Here is a 19,321-nt window from a genome sequence, read left to right on the forward strand (position 1 = left end):
TGATTTCCTTCATACTCCGTGAAATCCATGTAATTCGCCACTTACGCAGCATCATTTGGAAACAACCCTGCATCCACACAGACCATGATATGAGCAGGTGCATCCTTGGAAACATACCTGAAATCTTCCGTTTCGTTAGGGCAGCCCTGTAGACAGGCTGACTCTGCCCCTGTGAGTTCATGGACTGCAGGGAGACCACGTACACCGACTCCGAGGCTGTGAACCAACCGGCAAGGGATGAGGCTCTGCGTTTGGCTTTCCGGAACACACAACCTCCTTGTGCGCATCCCCCTCCCCTCTGCTCCCTTCCCATCTCGTCTTTCTGGGGAATTCCGAGTGCTTCAGGACAATTAAAGATGAGACCAAGAACATTAGAAACTAGGCCTAAGAAGAACATTATTATGTGAGAAAATATGGAAGTGATATTACCCATAATTCTTGAGAAATGGGTTTCTTTTTTTTTTCTTTCTTTTTTTTAAATTATAGTACCCAGTTTATTCTTTTTTTTTTTTTTTTGGTGCTCATTCTTTATTAATAAGGTTTTATTTTTTTTTATTTTTTATTGTTATGTTAATCACCATATATTACATCATTAGTTTTTGATGCAGTGTTCCATGATTCATTGTTTGTTCATAACACCCAGTGCTCCATGCAGAACGTGCCCTCCTCAATACCCATCACCAGGCTAACCCATCCCCCTACCCCCCTCCCCTCTAGAACCCTCAGTTTGTTTTTCAGAGTCCATCATCTCTCATGGTTCGTCTCCCCCTCTGACATACTCCCCTTTTCTTCCTCTCCTGTTATCTTCTTCTTTTTCTTTTTTCTTAAAATATGTTGCAATATTTGTTTCAGAAGTACAGATCTGTGATTCAACAGTCTTGCACAATTCACAGCGCTCACCATAGCACATACCCTCCCCAATGTCTATCACCCAGCCACCCCATCCCTCCCACCCCCCACCACTCCAGTAACACTCAGTTTGTTTCCTGAGATTAAGAATTCCTCCTATCAGTGAGGTCATGTGATACATGTCTTTCTCTGATTGACTTATTTCACTCAGCATAACACCCTCCAGTTGAGAAATGGGTTTCTATTTCCTCAACATCGAAGAAAGATGAACAATGCTTTAAAAAGAAAAGAATAGTATATTTACCCACAGAATTCCCCCAATTTCTTTTTACCTCCAAATAGAGAAGAGGGGTCAGTCTGTTTTGTTTGTTTTTTTTATCTGTCATCCAAAAGAAGGGAGCAAGACAAGAACAGTGAGTGTACCAGGTTATCAGTCCAGAGAGGTTGCTGGGCCCTTAGAAACTGAAATCCTCAGAACTGAGCCTCCAAAGATTTGCTAAGAGCAAATATAAGAGTTTAAATATATCTTTTATTTCTGGATTGTTCTTTCAGTTAGTTCCCTCTACCCCACACTCCAAATTGTACATTGGGCCCAGTAGTAGCCAACCAAATCCAAACTTGAAAACTTTATTTGGAAAAAAATTACAATGATGAAATAAAACTTGAGTGCCATGGAATCATAAAATCTGGGATCCTGATGAAACCTTGATTAAATTCCAATTTGACCTTCTTATTTTATAAGTAAGGACATAAAGCCATGAGAAAATTGATTGATTTGCCCACAGGCATGCCCCTAAGAAGGGGCACATAATCTTCTCTGGATCCAGAGTCGCTAATGCCTCACTCCAGGCTTTATTGACTGGGCTTCCAGCAGCAGCCTTAATTAGTTCAAGAATAAAAATGAGGCAATATGATATATTTCTTTATTTTTTTAAATTTTTTTGAGATAGAGAGAGCATGGAGAGGGCAGGGCACAGATGGAGAGGGAGAGAGAGAATCTTAAGCAGGCTCCATGCTCAGCGTGGAGCCTGACGCAGGGCTCAATCACACCACTCTGAGATCGGGTGAGCCCAAATCAAGAATGAGACGCTTAACGGGCTGAGCCAGCCAGGCTCCCCAATATGATATATTTCTAATCATACACCACCAGGTAATACTTAAGCAAATTAGTAGAGGTGACAGAGATCCTAATGAGAACTTGTAACACTGTAGGTCTTCCTTCAGGCATTGCAAACTTTCACAGTAATGGGAAAATAAACCTTTTGTTTTTACAAACAGCATGTCAGTTAAACATAAAAGGAGACCAGTGTTCAGAAACCTCACACAGAGAAACTTATAAACTGCTGTAGGCCAGTCACATTTCAGGAGAAGGGGATAATATCTGACAACCTTCGAACAGCCTCTCTCTCTCTCTCTCTCTCTGCACAACACACACACACACACACACACACACACACACACACACACACACACATATAGGGCAGGTGAAACTCATGCTGTGATGAGTAAATTATTATTTAGGCTAAGGCTCTGACATGCTACCATCGAATTTTGAAATGTATGTTTTATAAAAGGGAAAAATCAGGTTTGTAACATTGGGATTCATAGAGCATCGAACTAAGCTTCCAAAAAGAGGAGTCCCTGAAGATGGTCAATTTCTTGGTGCTATTGACAAAGGAAGCAGCCAAAGGTCAACAAAGAAAAACTCTGCCATCCAACCTCGCAACCCAGGACCACGTATAAAGAAACTTAAAAAGCAGTGCCCCATCATTTATCAAGAGCCCCCCCAAATTGATAATTTCCACAATTGATGTTTTTACATATTTGTGATGTATTTCTTAAAGTTCCTAAGTTGTTGTTAACACCCAGATTCTTGTGAGCTCTCCACACGAAACCTGGCCTGAGATTACCATGAAGGAAGAATAAACCAGAACAGCCCACGTGTCTGGATCTGGTCTCTTCTGTGTTGAGTGTGTCACATCAGCTCCTCATTTAATCCCAACAAAAGCCCATGAGAAAGCTACTCTCACGGTCTCCTTTTCACAGATGAGAAATCAGGCTCAGGGGGATGAGATGACCCACCCATGGTCATGGACGAGGTGTCAGGGCCAGTGTGACACCCAGGATTTACTGCAGCAGGTGAGGAGAGAGCAGGGCCAGAGCCAAGTGCCGGCTATGAAGCAACCACCTCTTTTTCATAGAAATAATGAAGACTCCCTGGTATAATAACACGCTCCATTCTGTGCCCCTGATGATTGGTACCCTGGAAATAAAATTTCTGAAATGACCTCAGCGTCACAGTGCCCCCTGACACCCCAGGACCCCTCATCAGAGCCAGTGTATCGGCTCACTTCCCCGACCTCAAGTGTGTGACTCGGTAGAAACTCTGCACTTGGGACGATCCATCCTAACTTCCTGCAGGCCCCCAAACTCATGCACTCCTTCCTTATTACTGTCCCGCTCCCATGTGAGCCCCTGTGCGTGCTATGTCCTCTGGCCTCCGTCTCATGGCTGCCCATGCTCCCCTGGATGGGACTCAGCCCGGGGCTCCCACCCTGGCACTTCCAGCCTCCCGGGCCTGCTCTACAGTCTCTGCTTTCATGACACTCTGTCCCTGGTCTGTCTCCGTGAGGGACTGCTGGGGCCCCAGTGCCCCCTGAGGAGCCTGACATAGAAGACGTCCAATCACATGCGCTTCATGAATGGCTGGGAGCGTGGGAGTTTGGCTGACAGGACCTTGGGGTCCACCTCTCTCCAAGTTTCCTTGGCCACCCTCTGCGGGTACCATGCTCTCGATGGCATCTCGGTCATAAACGGAAGTAAAATCCTATGTAGGATAAAATGAGGACACTGGCCTCCCACGACACAGCAGGCCCACTGTGACGCCCCCCCCCCCGACCCCCGCGCCGGGATTCACTGCATCTTCCCCACCATGATGGAGCAAGCATCCAGGGAGCCCTCTCCTTCCTCATGGCAGCCTTGTAGAGCATTGGCAATGGCAAGTCCAACACTTTTTTGTTTGATGAAAATTCAAAAGCCAACATGTTGTCATGGAGGCACGGGAAGCACTGTTCATCAGGCTGGGACCGGAGCCCAGCTCTGACCTCGGTTCCCACGCTGGCTCAAGTTCAAGAAGCAAACAAATCCTTCTGTTGCCCTCAGATGAGCCAGGGGTCACTACCAAGGAAATGAAGAGACAGCAGAACCAGTCAGATGAGAAACTCGTCGGCACTAAATGAGGTTTTACTGCGTGGTGTCTATGAAAGACTCAGAACAATGAAAACTTCCGCTGGAAACACGCTCCCCTGCAGTCTCAGGAATGCAGAAGGAGTGACTCTCCTCTGCTGCTGATAATCTGGGTAGAATTTGGCCCATTTCCCCCCACACGGTACAGCTATTCAGAGCAAGGGATAGCTTGGGAATGAATGACCAAAGAGTCTCCAGATGCCTGGGCCTCTGGCTCTAGGTCTCACTGCTAATACTGAAGCCGCACAAAGCACATGCAGCTCGGATGTCTCCAGGGCCTTCTTCGATCCCATGTGGTTTCCGGTGGCACTGGAGCTGAGAGGTAGCCAGTCTTCTGGTCTGGGAAGCCTGGAGTCTGAATTTTGAGATGACATGGATGCTCTGCCCAGCACAACACCCATCAGACTTGTCCAAGGGTCTTCAGCAGGTGGCTGAACAGACAGCAGCGAATAGGATGGTGACTTCCGGGCTATTTCAGGAAGGGAATCCAGCCTGGCCTTCCGCTAGTGTCTCCAACCAGATCAAAGTGGCCCCGAGCAGTGCCTGCCATGTGGCGCAGGGGGCCAGCCTTGGGAGTCCTGAGGAACTCAGAGCTGCTTGTCCAAATTCCAGAATCTATGGTCATGCCTTGAGCAGAGGGGACTGTGTTCCCAGAGCACCGGAGGCTGGTGGGGCCAGCAGACCTTCTTCCCATGGGGCAGCCCCATTTCCATCACCACCTTTCTCACTGGGCTGCTTCCTGGGCCCCAAACTGCTGGTCATCACTGCTGCGAGCCTGGAACCCTCACTCTGGCTTCTCCTCTCCCTTCCTTCTCCCATTTCTCTGTCTTGTCTCACCGGTCTCATTTCCCACCACTTGCCTATCCCTCATCGTGTCCGACAGAAGACTTAACTGCCTTCTCACCGGTGACTCTGTTCACAGCACAGACCTTCAGCGCTGCGCCCTTCTGGGTTCCTTTGCCCGGATCCGGTCCTCCTTCCCACCTCCAGCCCATCTCTTCGATGCTGGAAGCTGAACGAGGCCTGGCTTTTGTTAGCAAGTGAAGAGATCACCAGGTCCCACTGCAGTCTTCTGGGAGGGCCCAATAAATCACCCCCGCTTCCTTGCCCGAGTACTGATCCAATTAGGAAGCGACTGAAGAATAAGCAGTGGGGCCAGCATATTTATTGCTGGTACCAGCTATGCTGGAGATGTGCAAGAGATGTGCAAGATGGGGCAAGAGTGCTTTCTAGTTTGAGCCCCAGAATTACCAGGCTCTACTGCCCGGCAGCCCTGGGCCCTACGTTACATATGCCCAGAGGAGCTGAGCAGATCGTGTGCTCTCTACAGCCTGGCTTCCCCGCAAGAGGAGGACACACAAAGGGGCAACCCGCACTTTCCCAGCACCTCCCACCAAACTCATCAGGTCAATGAGGGGGCGTGAGGAAAGGCGGAGAAAAGCAGGAGTTTGCAGCACTGCTTTGCTCGGACCGTGGCCCGTGCCACTGTCCCGACCGGTCAGTGAGTGAGGGCAGCAAAGCTCAGGCCTCAACCCGCGCTGGAACCCTGTGCATAATCTCTCCACGGTCCAGCAGATGTCCTGTCTGCGTCCCATGGCCAAAGCTTCCTTCACACAATAAGGGTTTGCAAAGAAGGAGGAAGGCAGGCCTGGTATGCAGGCTCCATCAGCGGCCACCACATTTCATCTTGAAAGGACCCAAGATCCAGTGTCCTGGGAGCTAAGACAAAGCTTAAAAGAACAAAACGGTGAAAGCAGAGACAAGATGAGAAAAGCATCAGCTTCTCCATGTCCAGGGAAACGGCCCAGCTCAAGGAACTGGTGCTACCAGGTGAGGCAGCGGCTGATGGGCACGTGGAGGAAGGGTCTTGTCCTGCCACTAACTGAAGGTTGAAAGCATGGAGGCACGGAGGAAGGACAGAGCCAAGAACACAGTTGTGAATAATCATCACACCTGGAAAATGAACACTACACCTCAAATATAATTTTCGGTCACGAACAAGCTTCTAAATGTTGACATGATGGCAAAGGTCATCAACACATCGGATACCATTTAACATTGAACTCACCCAGCTTTTTAATTTCGTGCGTCCGCTCATCTCTTGTCAGTGGGACATAATTCATCTTCCGGCCACTTTCCCCGTAGCCCAGAAGAAAACCCCGCGATCTGCGTGGACTCTTGGCTCCCGACAGGCGCGGTGCCTTCCACGCAACGGAGAGCCGGTCGTCTGAGGATCGGACTCGGACACGCAAGGGCTTGTTTGGCACTTCCTTTTCTTAAAGAGGACATGACACAGAAAGATTACACAGTATATCCCTTAGCATGAACCGCTGAGTCTAGAAAGTCTGTCCAAAGATGGAGCAGCAACAATTAGCAGCTGGGCTCGAAACATCCATTTTTGGTAAATCAACTCTCGTAGGAACACTTTTCCCCCAAGGGTATCGACACTCGATGCCCCCATTCCTCCCCACATTTCAGACAGAGAGGTCTCCAGAACTTAAAGTGAAAACACCCCATTGTGAGCCTGCCAGCTGGAAGTCTTGGATCTTTTACAACATTCTTTCTCATCTATTTTGCCTTCTTAAGGCGGGGGAGGGGGGGCGATGATGACCACACAGCCTATTGCTGACACCAGCCGCACTCTGGCCCATATCAGGGATATGGTCCAGCTAATAAGCGTCTCTCCGCTTATAGAAGCCAGGTACTTCCAAGCATTGTTCTTCAACCATCTACACTGACTAATTTTTTAGACTAGAAAATTCCCAGCTATGTCTATGAAGACATAGAAACAAAATCTAATGTATGAGTTAGTGTAAACTTCAATAACACAATAAGTCAAGAGCCGTTGGAGATGGTTATTCTGAAAAGACAGACACATGACTCCCATGTCTTGAATCTAATCAAAAGGAATATCCTTTTGTACCTTAGCTGGAGATAGCCTGCTCAAGTTACTGGGCACCCCCATTCCTAAAGGCTTCTAAGAGAATACCATGTTATGGTTCAGTAAATATTTTCCCCGACATGCAAAATAGTCATTATTAAGATTTTTCGGTTTTGACCCAATAATGCAGCCTAAAGGACTAACCACATGAAACTTGCCCTTACAGCCTGGTGTCATGAGTGTAACCATGTTCCCTAGGGTTATACTCAACTGATCTCAGTTTTGTTCCAACTTAAGAGGTAGGCTCTCAATTTCAAGGACTAGCTTCTATAAAAATTAGGGACCACCAAGTGATTATGGAAATGATAAATATGCTCATTTACATAGTTCAAAAGAAAATAATTTGCCAAACATGTTCAATACTGATAGCCCAACTCATTAATGGCACAGCATTCATTAACTGCATGAGTTCCTATATTAATCCTATGACTTAGTTATTCTTATGAGTTCCCAATGTGATGCCCCATGTTTCTAGAAAGATCCAGGCTGCCAAAACTTATTAAGTGTTTGAGTTATCCACAGGCGACTGTGTCACAAAGGTGGACACGAATTTCCTTTATCAGCGTGGGTCACTGATGAATAGACCTTGTGTGGGGTCTGAGTGAGAAGACTTTTTTTAAATACTGGAGGCAATGTCTCATAAAAACCACGTACGAAAAGCAAAATCTGCATAACGAGCAGCATGTTCAGTCTCATTTATCAACAATGATGTTTGGTTTGTTTTTAAAGTCAGCAGATTTGCAGAGGACATTCATCAGAACAAAACACATAACCAAGTTGACTTTCTCAGGAATAGTGTTCACGTCATTTTCAGCTTTGTACAAAGTCATGAAATAGACTTGACATGAGCCACAAGCAGGGTCATAGACGTGGAGAGAAAATTTCACAGGAAGCAAAACCCTTTGCTTCATTCTGTCTTTACAGCCTCTAAGTCATGTTTCCCTCTGTGTTTAACAGAAGACCCTCCCATGAGTGATGACATAGACTCTCTGAGGGTGAACCACCTGAGGTTGGGGTTTGATTTTATGGGGTGCCCAGCTTTGGGCAAGGGTTGGTACTGTGTTTTTTAAAAGTTCATAAGGTGAAAATGATCTCTGCCAACAACATATGATGCTTACTTTACTTCTATAAGAAGCTCATACCTCCTCAAGGGAACCTATCAGTGATGTGGGGCTGAAAATGACACCTGCTCAAGCTGCCACAGGCCATTTGCACTGCTTGTTTTGGGGGGCAGAAATGACAGGGTTACCACCCAACCATGGCTGCCACAGTCTATTTCCTGAGGGGCAGCAGTAAACAGGACAGGTGTCCATGGTGCTATTATCAACTTGACTGTCCTCAATGTCACCCCTCCACCCCGGCACTTGTTCTATATCCCTTTGTGGTCTATGGCAATGCTCCCACCACTGCAGAAAGCAACACATCAGTGTGGGAGTTCTGGGATGACCTCCAACAAAATGGGCAAATGTACTGAAAACAAACACATGGGTCTCATAGGAGTCAGATAAAAAATCAGTTGAACAGAGATGGTATTCTCTGCCCTGTGGCTCTGTTCCAGTCCTGGGACACTTCCGGCCATGCACACTACAGGGCAAAGTACTCCTGGAGCGTGCACTGTCCCTGCTGGGCCTTGGGAACGTGGAGGGTCTCTGCTCCAAACAAATAACCCCTGACACTCAACAGTAAAGTGATGACAAAACTGTAAGAAGGAAAAAGACCATTGGAACAGTGACAGGGTCCCTGAGGAGCAGGAAACACCAAGGTTTCAAGGACATGGAGTTCCGTCTCAGATGGCAGTAGGTTATTGCTTCAGGTGCCCAGCCCGTGGCTCTGTCTAGGCATCAGCCACACTGCCCCCATCAAACTGTACAGGCTTTCACCCCAGGCCCCCACCTGCTGTGTAACCACCCCACACCATGGCTGGAGAATGAGGCCAGGTCTGCTCAGCAAGGAACTCAGGGGGAACAGGGAGTTCATATGCTAGCCCCAGCCACCAGCCATGCTGCTTACTTTACACAGAACTTCACAGTTTACTACAGGGAACAGGGCTGAGGCTAGCCCCAGCCACCAACCATGCTGCCTACTTTACACAGAACTTCACAGTTTACCACAAGCCCTCACGTGGTTTATTTTAATTGTCCTTACAAGAGCTTCCAGGTTAAGTAGGATACATGTCATAATCCCCAAGAGGTTCAAAGAGGTGACATCGCTGACCCAAGGCCACAGAGCTACTAAGTGCCAAGTGAGGACCTGAATTCAAGCACTGTGGGCTGCGTTCCATTCTCATTTTGCAAGACACCTTCCAGTTCAGCTCTCCCCTCCCCCCACCTGCCATCCCGCCAACCACCTAACCTCTTCTGCCAAGGAATGCGAAGCAAGGTTCTGAGCTGGACAGACCCCTCCTCAGGGAGTGAGCATAATGCCTGGCAGAGTAGGCATGAAGTGCGCGCGCGCATGTGTGTGCAGTGTGTGTGTGTGCACACACACATTTAAATGGACCAGACAGTACACACAGCCGGTAGCAAATAAGAGAAGGCCTCTTGCCAAAGACTGCCCCAAGAACTCCCCGCCATACACAGAAGTCACTGACTCTGAAAACCACAGAGTAAGGTGGAAATAGCCCCCTCAACACAGCGCCCCCATCTTTCAAATCTTGGTTTTAGAAAAGCCAACCGTAATTTTTTTTTCAAGCATTTTGAAATTTTCCTTTCTTTAATATTCTGGGATACATACCATCAAACACCTTCTATAGATCTTTATAGATCATCTGGTAATCCTCTTTTAAGCTGATGCACACATTAAAAAAAAACAAAACTATCCATATGGTTCAAAGGCACTTGCCATGAAATTATTTCAGTGCTTTCTCTAAGCCCTATGTGACAGCTTCACAGAAGCCCTGTGAAATTTCTCTGATAAATCTCTGTAAGTCTTTTATCTTGAAAACAGGAAGTCACAATTACCATGAGTAATCACGTTCACGTCAACCAGTGCAGAGTGTGTTTTAAACTTGGCAGGACACATTCCCTCCTCCGTTGCTCTCAGTGCAACAGAATCAGGTAGATTACTCAGAACTGGCCAATCACAGAAGACCCACAGTGGTTAATTACACACTGTCTATTTGGCAGGTCAGCTGGGTGCAACAATTACCACCTTGATTATAGCAGACTCCAGAAGGCCAGACAGTATTAGAACATCTCTCCTGATCTGTACTGCCAGCTACACAAATTGGCAAAAATTCTGAAATTATACAAAATCAAAATCTCTTCTTTTCACAAAGAAAAAAAACCAAAAAAATCAAAAGATCAACATGATGCTGTGCCCATCTACAATCCAACGCTAGTTGAACGTGGTTGCTTCTGCATTGGGCTTCCCCAGGCACTAAAGTCAGGGTCTGAATCTGAGTCTAGTACTCTCATGCTGGGTGACTTTGAGAACCTTCACTGAAGCTCAGTTTCCTCCCCTGTAAAATATATATAGCATATCGAGTTTTGTAATATAATCCACATAAAGTATTTAAAGCTGTTCCTGGCATACATTAAGCACCCATTAATTGCTAGATGTGCTTGTGACGGCGATAAAAATGAAATCCCTCATTTATCAGACCCCTGCATGGGTGGGCCGCCCCCTCCAGAACGTGAGCCATGGTCGCACCACAGAGCTTACCGTGATGCTTTGCACACAGGGGGCACTAAAAAAATGTGTCTTAAAAAATCAGACATAAGCAGAAGAACACGCTATTGTCAAAGACTCTTTACATCGAAAACCTTCTCAGCTATGAGGTGGTCTAATCCAGACCCTTTTTTCTGCACCATAAACTGATAGCTATTCTTCATCAACACCTAACAATTATCAATTACCCTGAGCAAGTCCCTGCTCTTTGTTGGCATAAAAGGGTCCATGACCATTGCTGTCCAGTGACCACTTTCCTCAGCCTGGTCTCGGCTAACAGGACACTCTCATTCTCTAGCAGAACATCCACTATCACTCAGCACACAGCCCCATTGAGCAACCTGACACCCCACTTCACTGACCTCCCAGCTTTACAGAGATAGATGGTCCCGATCCTCATCCTCATGGCCTGAAAGGGCAGGCCTGTGTGCTCACTGGCCTTCCACTCACCCCTCCTCTGCCCCCAGCAGCTTCCCCACAATCCCCAAACATCAGACCCTGAGGCCAGCAGAGGCACTGGTCCATACAGCAGGAAGGGGTCCAGCCCGTGAGGCCAGCGTGGTGGCCCTCACTCCACAGTGTGCACCACACTCACCTGGAGGGCTTGTGAAAACACGTCCCAGCCCCCACCTCTATCAGAGCCAGGTGGGAGTCCAAAGCTTCTGTGTACTTTTTTTTAAGATTTTATTTATTTATTTGACAGAGAGAGCAAGAGAGCACAAGCAGGGGGAGCAGCAGAGGGAGAGGGAGAAGCAGATTTCCCACTGAGCAGGGAGCCCGACTCGGGGCTTGATCCCAGGACCCTGGGATCACAACCTGAGCCAAAGGCAAACACTTAACCAACTGAGTCCCCTAGATGCCCCAGCTTATGTATACTTTTGATGAATAAGCATAAGGAAGAGGAGGGAGGGCAGGAAAGGGGGAGGGAAGGTGCATTAAAGGGGGTGAAGATGAACTGTGGACAGCCAGAACAGAGACAGGACATGGGCTTTGCTGTCCCCACGTGGAGTATGGATTCCTTGCCACTGACATAGGCCCAGGCCTGGCACTGAGTGATGTCTGCCAAGGTCTCCTTCCTGAGCAAGTTCTGACACATCATCTCCTGAGACACCTTTGAATGCTTCACGAAACTCTCCTTCCACACCAACATTTGCAATACTTATGCTGAAGTCTTTTGAACACCGTTGTTTTCTTTTCCAATAAATATCCTCAATACTCTGACTACTGGGTTTTTGTGTGATATTTGGATAGGCCTAGCTATTTAACAATAAGGAGAAAGGGTATCTTATTTCTTTATTTTAGAATAGTGTCTGTCACCATGTCACCAACCTTCATATGTTATTGGATCCCTATCATGTAGAAGGCATTTGACAAACATCCTCACTCTCTCCCAATAACGCCTGTGTACAGACAGAGTGAGGCTCAGGATGCTTAAGGGGGGATTTTGAAGCCAGACAGCAGGGGCACAAAATGGGCCTGGAACTGCAGTCTGTTGGATCTGTAGCCCTGATTGTCTCCACTTCATTCTTGTTTGGAAGCTCCTGGTGGCTGCAGAGTTGGTGTCACCAGCAGCCACATTATGGCATAAGCATGGTGCCTTCCCTGGGAGAAGGTCCCCCTTGGTGCCTCACAGACATCTCAGGGTGAAGGATCTGGTCTGCTGCTCCAGGAGTCACTGCCCCCGACTTCCATGCCACGAGTACACCCACTTACAGAAAATGCCAGTGTTGTCCCCAAGGACCTAGCTGCTCTTAAGGGAAGTCAGTCCATCTGTTCCATCAAGAGCCACTCATCACACAATTCTCCTGACATTTGTACATTTCAGCGCTCCAGGAAACACCATGTGATGAAGGGCCCAACACCTGGGCAGCCACACCGATGGCCTGGCTGCCTGACTCATCCTGGGAAGCAGTCGGGACATTAAGGAGAGAATTTTTGCTTACTTACTTACTTACACACATCTCTCCACCCTCAGAGACAGTAGAACAGCAACCCCAAGCCCACACCTAGAGGCAGTAGGTGCCTCACTGCCTTTCCAGGGCTTGGGAGAAGACAGAAGATCTTAAAGAAAAAAAAGAAGAGAAAAGAAAGAAAAACAACCTTGATCTCCCCCAAACTCATCAATGCCAATGACTAATAATGTTATGGATTGTGGAAGCCAAGAGCCTTTCTAAAACATTGGACAGGGGCACCTGAGTGGCTCAGATGGTTAAGCGTCTGCCTTCAGCTCAGGTCATGATCCCAGGATCCGGGGATCGAGTCCCGCATCGGGCTCCCTGCTCCTTGGGAGCCTGCTTCTCCCTCTGCCTCTCTCTCTGTCTCTCATTAATAAATAAATAAAATCTTAAAAAAAATAAATAAATAAAAAATAAAACATTGGACACTAACTCCTACAAGCCAAATGAATGTCTTCAGTCAAGCTTCCTCCTGCCCCCTGGACCTGTCCAGCTCTTCACAGACTCTTCCCTCCTGCACTCTGGGATCACGCATTGACGTCCAGACTATCACTGGATGAGGAGCCACAGGGCATCCTACTGGGCACGGAGTAGAGAAAGGACGCTGTAGTCAGAAACCAACCCCACAGGCTGGTACGAGGCTGTCAGCACTTGTGCCCTATAGGGTGGCCCTCAAAACCCATGAGGACTGTCTCAGAAACAGAGCAAATACTGTAAGCCATCCTGGGACTGCTCCACAGAGGCCATTCTGGGACCTCTCCACCGAGGCCATTTTGTCTTGTTCGGCTGTCTGTTTCACAAGATTGTGGAATCCCTTTATCACTCAGCAGAGTTCTTCAAACTTTTCCCTGAAGTTTATTTAACAGCACAGAAGATGGTGCAATCCCAGAAGCCTGGCACAAGGCAGTTTATTCAGAGTCTTTATCTCAAAATCCCACTTCAATTTTGTAGACTACTCTTTAATATCTCAGTGTTTGTTCTAAAGTAGAAAGTAACACTTTGAAAGATCATCCAGAAAGCACTTCCTGTGGACGTGGCCCATATCTCCTAAGCCTTTGTGGCTTCCAGCAGGGTGGCATCCTCCCAGGTTCTGAGAAGCTAAGTTTGAGAAGCCCCAAGGACCACTGGTACATCAGCAGCTTCAGGCTGACATCCAAAGTGTCCACCCGTGGCTGACTTTGACCCCAGCAGTGCTATGAATATCAGTGAAAACTACTTCATGCCATTGATTTCACCCCACAGGACTAGGGCTGCAAAATGCCATCTCCCCTGAGATAGGGCTCTGCACAGGTTGGCCGTGAAGCCCCTATCACGGGTGTGAGAATGAAGAGGTTCAGCAACCACCTGCATGGACATGTCCCTCGGTTCTTACAGATCCTAAGCCTTTTGAGGGGCATCTCTCCCTACACTAAGCCAACAATCTTACTGGGTAGGCCGAGCAAGGGTAGGCTTCCTACTCATGGCAGCGGCTCATCTATAAGCCTGGAAGAACAATACCAGCCACCAATGTCCTCAGCCACCTGCGACAGGAGCTTGGGGGGAGCTCAGCCCTGGCCCAGCCCCACGGACACAGCTTGAGGGGATCAGGGAGCTTCTCCAGCTGTGGAGGTCTCCTCCATTCGAGATGGGCAGGTGCAGTCACTGGAAGCATCTGCTCTAGATCCCTCTGGGGGCAGTGTCTCTTCCAGAAGCTCTTCCTGAGGACCCATGAGGGCCACGGAAAGCAAGGGAAGCAACAGCCCTTTCCTGATCGCCTCAGCAGCTGAAATGCAGACACCTGGCATTTCTTCACCCTGCAGTGTAACGAGGGGCTAGCCTCCTAGACTCTGGAAAGCCAAGACGAAGGAGTGGGAAATAGTCTGAGGAAAACTGTCTTGGTTCCAAGGTTTGTTTGGTTCAGTTTGTTTATTTTAGTCTAACTCTTCGGCATTGCTTTCATTCGGGAGCAGGACAGTAAGTAACACACTTCTTTTCTGGAAATGAAAGACCTTGTTTCTGTTGAGTGGCTACTGATTAATTCAACTTTCTACTGTGACCCAACATACGCTTTGCAAATGGAAGACCCAGTTATGATATATGAGTAGGTTGGTAAGTTCAAAGAGAAGGGCTTTCTTTCAGGACTAATATCTGCATTTGCAGGGATCCTATATAAGAACCACATCCCTCTTCAGAGACCTCACAAGGGACATGGCTGGCCTCTTTTTCACTCAGACATGAAAACAAAAGCCCATGATGGGTCTGCCATCCCCCAAGATGCTGACCTCGTCAGAAGCATTAGGTATATTAACAGGTGCAGGACATGAAGGCAAAGTCGGCAGCCCCTTCACTCAAGGCCACACACGTGGGGACAGTTCATCTCTCCAGCATTCGGGCCGTGCCCTGCCCACTGGGAGCAGCCACTGAAGTGAGCACCCACCCCACACCCGAGGAAACGGTCTCACTCCTGGTTGCCGGCTTCCTAGCTACTCACTGATGGAAAATCTGTGAGCACATACTCACATTCATCAATACAGAGGAAACACCACAGAATGTGGTGAGAAGCCTCTCCAGTCCACATCAGCTCCTGATTCCCTTCCAGGGCATTTCTTTTGGGGGCTGGAATCCCTGAGGGCTTTGCTCCGAACCAAGGACACTCGGCTACCGGAGCAGTTACACAGCTCCGCACAGAAGCCTCCACCGCCTACTTTTTCATTGTTGAAGAATGGGCTCGAAGGTTGGGGAAGTCTACACTCTAATGGGAGAGGTGACTTTGAAGCAGGCACTCCGATAAGATGGGAGCCCCCAGGAAGAAGGGGCATCCCCACAGCAGACGGATCTTGCTGTGTACACGCCTTGTCTACACAGACCAGCCGCCTCAAGGAATTCCAATCCACAAATGCACTCCATGTCATTCCAAGACACAGAAGGCAAGAATTAGGATCTCTGATTGGTGACAGCACCCCTCTGTGGCCGACACGCTGGCCTGCCCAGGACCACCCCCAGCAGCAGCGGCTGAACTAGCCAGGGGTGACTCCGACCTCCTGACACCCCGCTCCGCATCTCGCACTGCCTTAGCCCTTGTCACTGCTCATCTCCTCTGCCAAGGCACAGACACCGAGGGCAAGCAGCCTCCAAATGCACTTCTGCTTAACAAACGTTTATGGAGGGCCTACTGTGTGCTTGCCCCGGGCCCTGGAGATACAAAGATGAGTAAATCAAAGCATCCTGCCTTTGAGACGGCTCACCATCTGGGCTAGGGAGCAGAAACTGATTTTTGCCCTGTAAATTGCACTTAATAAAGCTCATGATTGCATGAGAAAGCTACTGAGAAAATCAGGCCACAGACATTATTAATTCCCGTTGGCCAGGGCGTTAATTGAAACTAGCGTGTGAAAAGAGGACCATCTGATCAAAATTACTTAAAAATTCTGGATTGGGATACAGGTTAAGCCCGGGTCTGGCCCACAGCAGCCCCCTGGCCTGTCTCCAGCATTTCCGGATGGAGCCCCGGAGGCTGCAGCACTGTGTGTAAATGCTCACGGGTGTGCTACACCAGCACCTTCTACCCCGAGTGACACTGACAGTCTAAATACGTTCATGGGGCTTCTTCCTGGCTCATGTGGTGGCACTCGTGCCGGCGCACACAGAGAAGGGGAGGCGGCACAGACAACGGGGCCATTGGGAGAGGTGTGTCCAGTGGATCACTGGAGACACTTCTTTACTCTGGGCACCTCCGTGTGCTCAGGCACAAATTCGACACCTAGAAACTGCAACTCAGTGTTTCTCCCTCTAATAAATATGATTTTTGATTTTGCTGACCTAAAACATTCAAAGGGATGGAGAAAAAGGCGCAGAGCCATTTCTCAGTACTACAAATGGTTCCCAATTGCTTGCAAAGCAATTAAAATTAAATTTATTGAATTTATTGAATAAAATTAAGATTAAAATCACCCAATATAAGTGGTGGAATCGATCCGCTTCATATCCTAAATTCACAAAATTTCCCAGCTGAAAGGAACCCTAGAACCTTAGAATAAAGCGTAGAACCTGAGATGGTTCCTAGAAAGGAGCCTAGAACCTTCCCATCAAGCCCCAGCATTTCACAGCTGCAGGATTTTACAGCTACAGATTCAGGAATGTGCTGGAGCTGCAGCCCCGGCCAGCCATGTGGGAGTGGACGTGGTAGGGAGTACAGCCTGATGATGACTGTACTCTCAGGTCAATGGGTCAGGAAAGGGCCCATCACAGGACACTAGGGTTAGAATTGCCACTCTCCACATCAGTCACATTTAAATAAATTGGCAAGAAGATATACCTGAAGGTCAGTGTTTGTTTTGATGAACTATTGATAGAAAAGGCCAGAATTCGTAATTTTAGATTATGAAATATCCATTTCTCATACGACCATAGATATTTCCTATGAAAGGAATGCCAGAGAAGGAATAAAGATGTCAAACTGTGGTTTGCATGGTTTCTTAGTTTCATCATTTCTATGTCAAGTAATTTGACACCCATTCAACAGCAGGTATCAGCTTTTTGAGGCAGGCACCGAGGAGAGTAGCGGGGCTCCCGTAAGGAACCCGAACCCAGGTCTGCCCTTGGGTCTGACCAGGTGTGCTATGCAGCTTCACATATATGAAGTCAACCTTGAAGAGTCATGCAGACAGCAGTTCCCCTCAGAGCCAAGAGGAGGGAAGGGAGATGAGGGTTTGGAAGTCATGGGAAATAGGAGGGGTGTCACGCTGATGACCTTTATTTCAAAGGGAGGCAGGAAGCAAGGCTAGAAGCAAGAGGAGGACAGGAGGAAGGAGCTTAGCAAAGTGGCAATATTCCTGCTAACCCATGGAAGAAAGGAAGTAATCTGAGTAAGGATGCAGAGAACAATTGCCAAGCAGAGCTGAGGACCCAGTTGGAGTTAGCAGACCAGCTGTAAGGAGTCACAGAGGTACAGATCAGCTTAGCTCTTTGCTTCTTCCACAAGGCTCAGCGATTCACATGCAGGAGGGAAGCCAGGGAGGTAGGGGCCCTGGTATGGAGACTTGCAGGCCACAGAGGCCGTCCCATGGTCAGGGGTGTTGGCCGAGCTAACAGGAGGGGGACCAGGAAAGACAAGAAATGAGACAGGAGACAGCTCTGGACTGTGGAAATGGGAAGGGTCTATGGACTCAAAGCCCAAGTAAGTCTGGAAGGGAGCTCAGGACAGTGAGGGAGTTGAAAAAGCAAGATGACTGTGGAGAAGAGCAACCCTAGCACAGGGAGCAGGTGGTGGCAGCTGGAAACCATGAGGTGAGGATGTCACATGGGCCACCATCATGGAGGACGCCAGTGTGAACAGGCTATTATGAGCCAAGAGCCAACATGCTATTTGTATTTGGGGAGCAACGTGGAGGTCAGGGAATGGCTGGGCGCAGGTATGCCAGTGTTGGTTGAGAATGGCCAAAGAGAACTGTGAACTCAAGTTGGAGCTATGATTTAATTGTCTAAAAAATGAGCAAACTTCATGGACTAAAATATAATGTAAGAAAATATGAGGCAGAAATCTAAAAGAAGAGACTTTTATCTCAGTACTCTGTCTAGTTTGGTGCCATAGCTTAAGGACAGCACGAATGACTAGATTTTTAGAAAACCATCACCTTATTAAAAATACACATGATCCTGGGATGCCTAGGTGGCTCAATCGGTTAAGCATCTGCCTTCAGCTGAGGTCATGATCCCAGGGTCCTGGGATCGAGCCCCGCATCAGGCTCCTTGCTCAGGGGGGAGCTTGCTTCTCCCTCTGCCTGCAGCTCCCCCTGCTTGTACTCTCACATGCTCGCTCTCTCTCTCTGGCAAATAAATAAATAAATAAATCTTAAAAAAAAATACACATGATCCTACTGAGAACTAAAATTTTCCAGATGAAGAGCCGGTGAAAGCAGAATGACCTGCATGCTGAGTCCCCGGGTTGGTTGAAATCAGAGCTGGGCCACGGTCTTGTCCTGACTCCAGTGTCTGGCTCGGCACAGACCAGATGACCCCACATCTGATCACACAGACATAAAAAGCTAAAACAACTTCAGAAAAGAAGTCTGCAGGGAAGGTAAATAATAAGATTCCAATAGCTGAATGGACTTGGGACCTCGCTTCCCTGGGGACAAAACAAAGGGACATGGGTTTACATCTCAACGGGAGGGATTTCACATTAAAATACGAAGAAACCTTTCTAACTAAAAGATATAAGATGAGCTACCCAAAGCCAAAGCCAAAGCCAAAACTTCTGCCAGAGTTGCAGTTCTGCTTAGTCCTCCTACTTTCTGAGTCCTGAGGGCTTTCAGATTTGCACGAGTGACTAGTCTGAGAATCACTTGAGTCTGCCTGCCATGTTCTTCCTCTTCCTCACGCTCACCCTGGCTAGCGGTCCCCATACCATCTCAGCCTGGTGTCGCCATCTTAGCGCCTCCCGGGCTCCCCCACCCAGCTTAGTCCATATCTCAGTGTTGTTCATTTTTCAAAGAATTTATGATTCTGTTGCAGGCTGAACTGTGTCCCCCCCCAAATTCATATGTTGAAGTCTTGACCCCCCAATTATCCCAGGATGTGACCGTCTTTGGAGACTGAGCCTTTTAAGAGGTGATTACATTACAATGAGGCCACTGGGGTGGGCCCTACTCCACATCTGGCTGGTGTCCTTTTAAGAAGAGGA

General features: G+C 48.0%; 1 protein-coding gene across 1 annotated transcript in view; it reads right to left on the minus strand.

The window, feature by feature from the left end:
• The window catches only part of FNDC1 (fibronectin type III domain containing 1), a 100,619-nt gene that overhangs the window by 51,617 nt on the left and 29,681 nt on the right, over positions 1–19,321 (minus strand). Inside the window, exons 5-6 of the mRNA XM_028103351.1 lie at positions 6,164–6,370; positions 118–216 (exon numbers count right to left, since the gene is read on the minus strand). Of these exons, the coding sequence (XP_027959152.1) occupies positions 118–216; positions 6,164–6,370 (306 nt within the window). The remainder of the gene's footprint in view (positions 1–117; positions 217–6,163; positions 6,371–19,321) is intronic.

Source organism: Eumetopias jubatus, unplaced genomic scaffold (assembly GCF_037043125.1).
Source record: "Eumetopias jubatus isolate StellerSeaLion01/CBP00866 unplaced genomic scaffold, mEumJub1_p1.0 scaffold_6, whole genome shotgun sequence".
Taxonomy (NCBI): domain Eukaryota; kingdom Metazoa; phylum Chordata; class Mammalia; order Carnivora; family Otariidae; genus Eumetopias; species Eumetopias jubatus.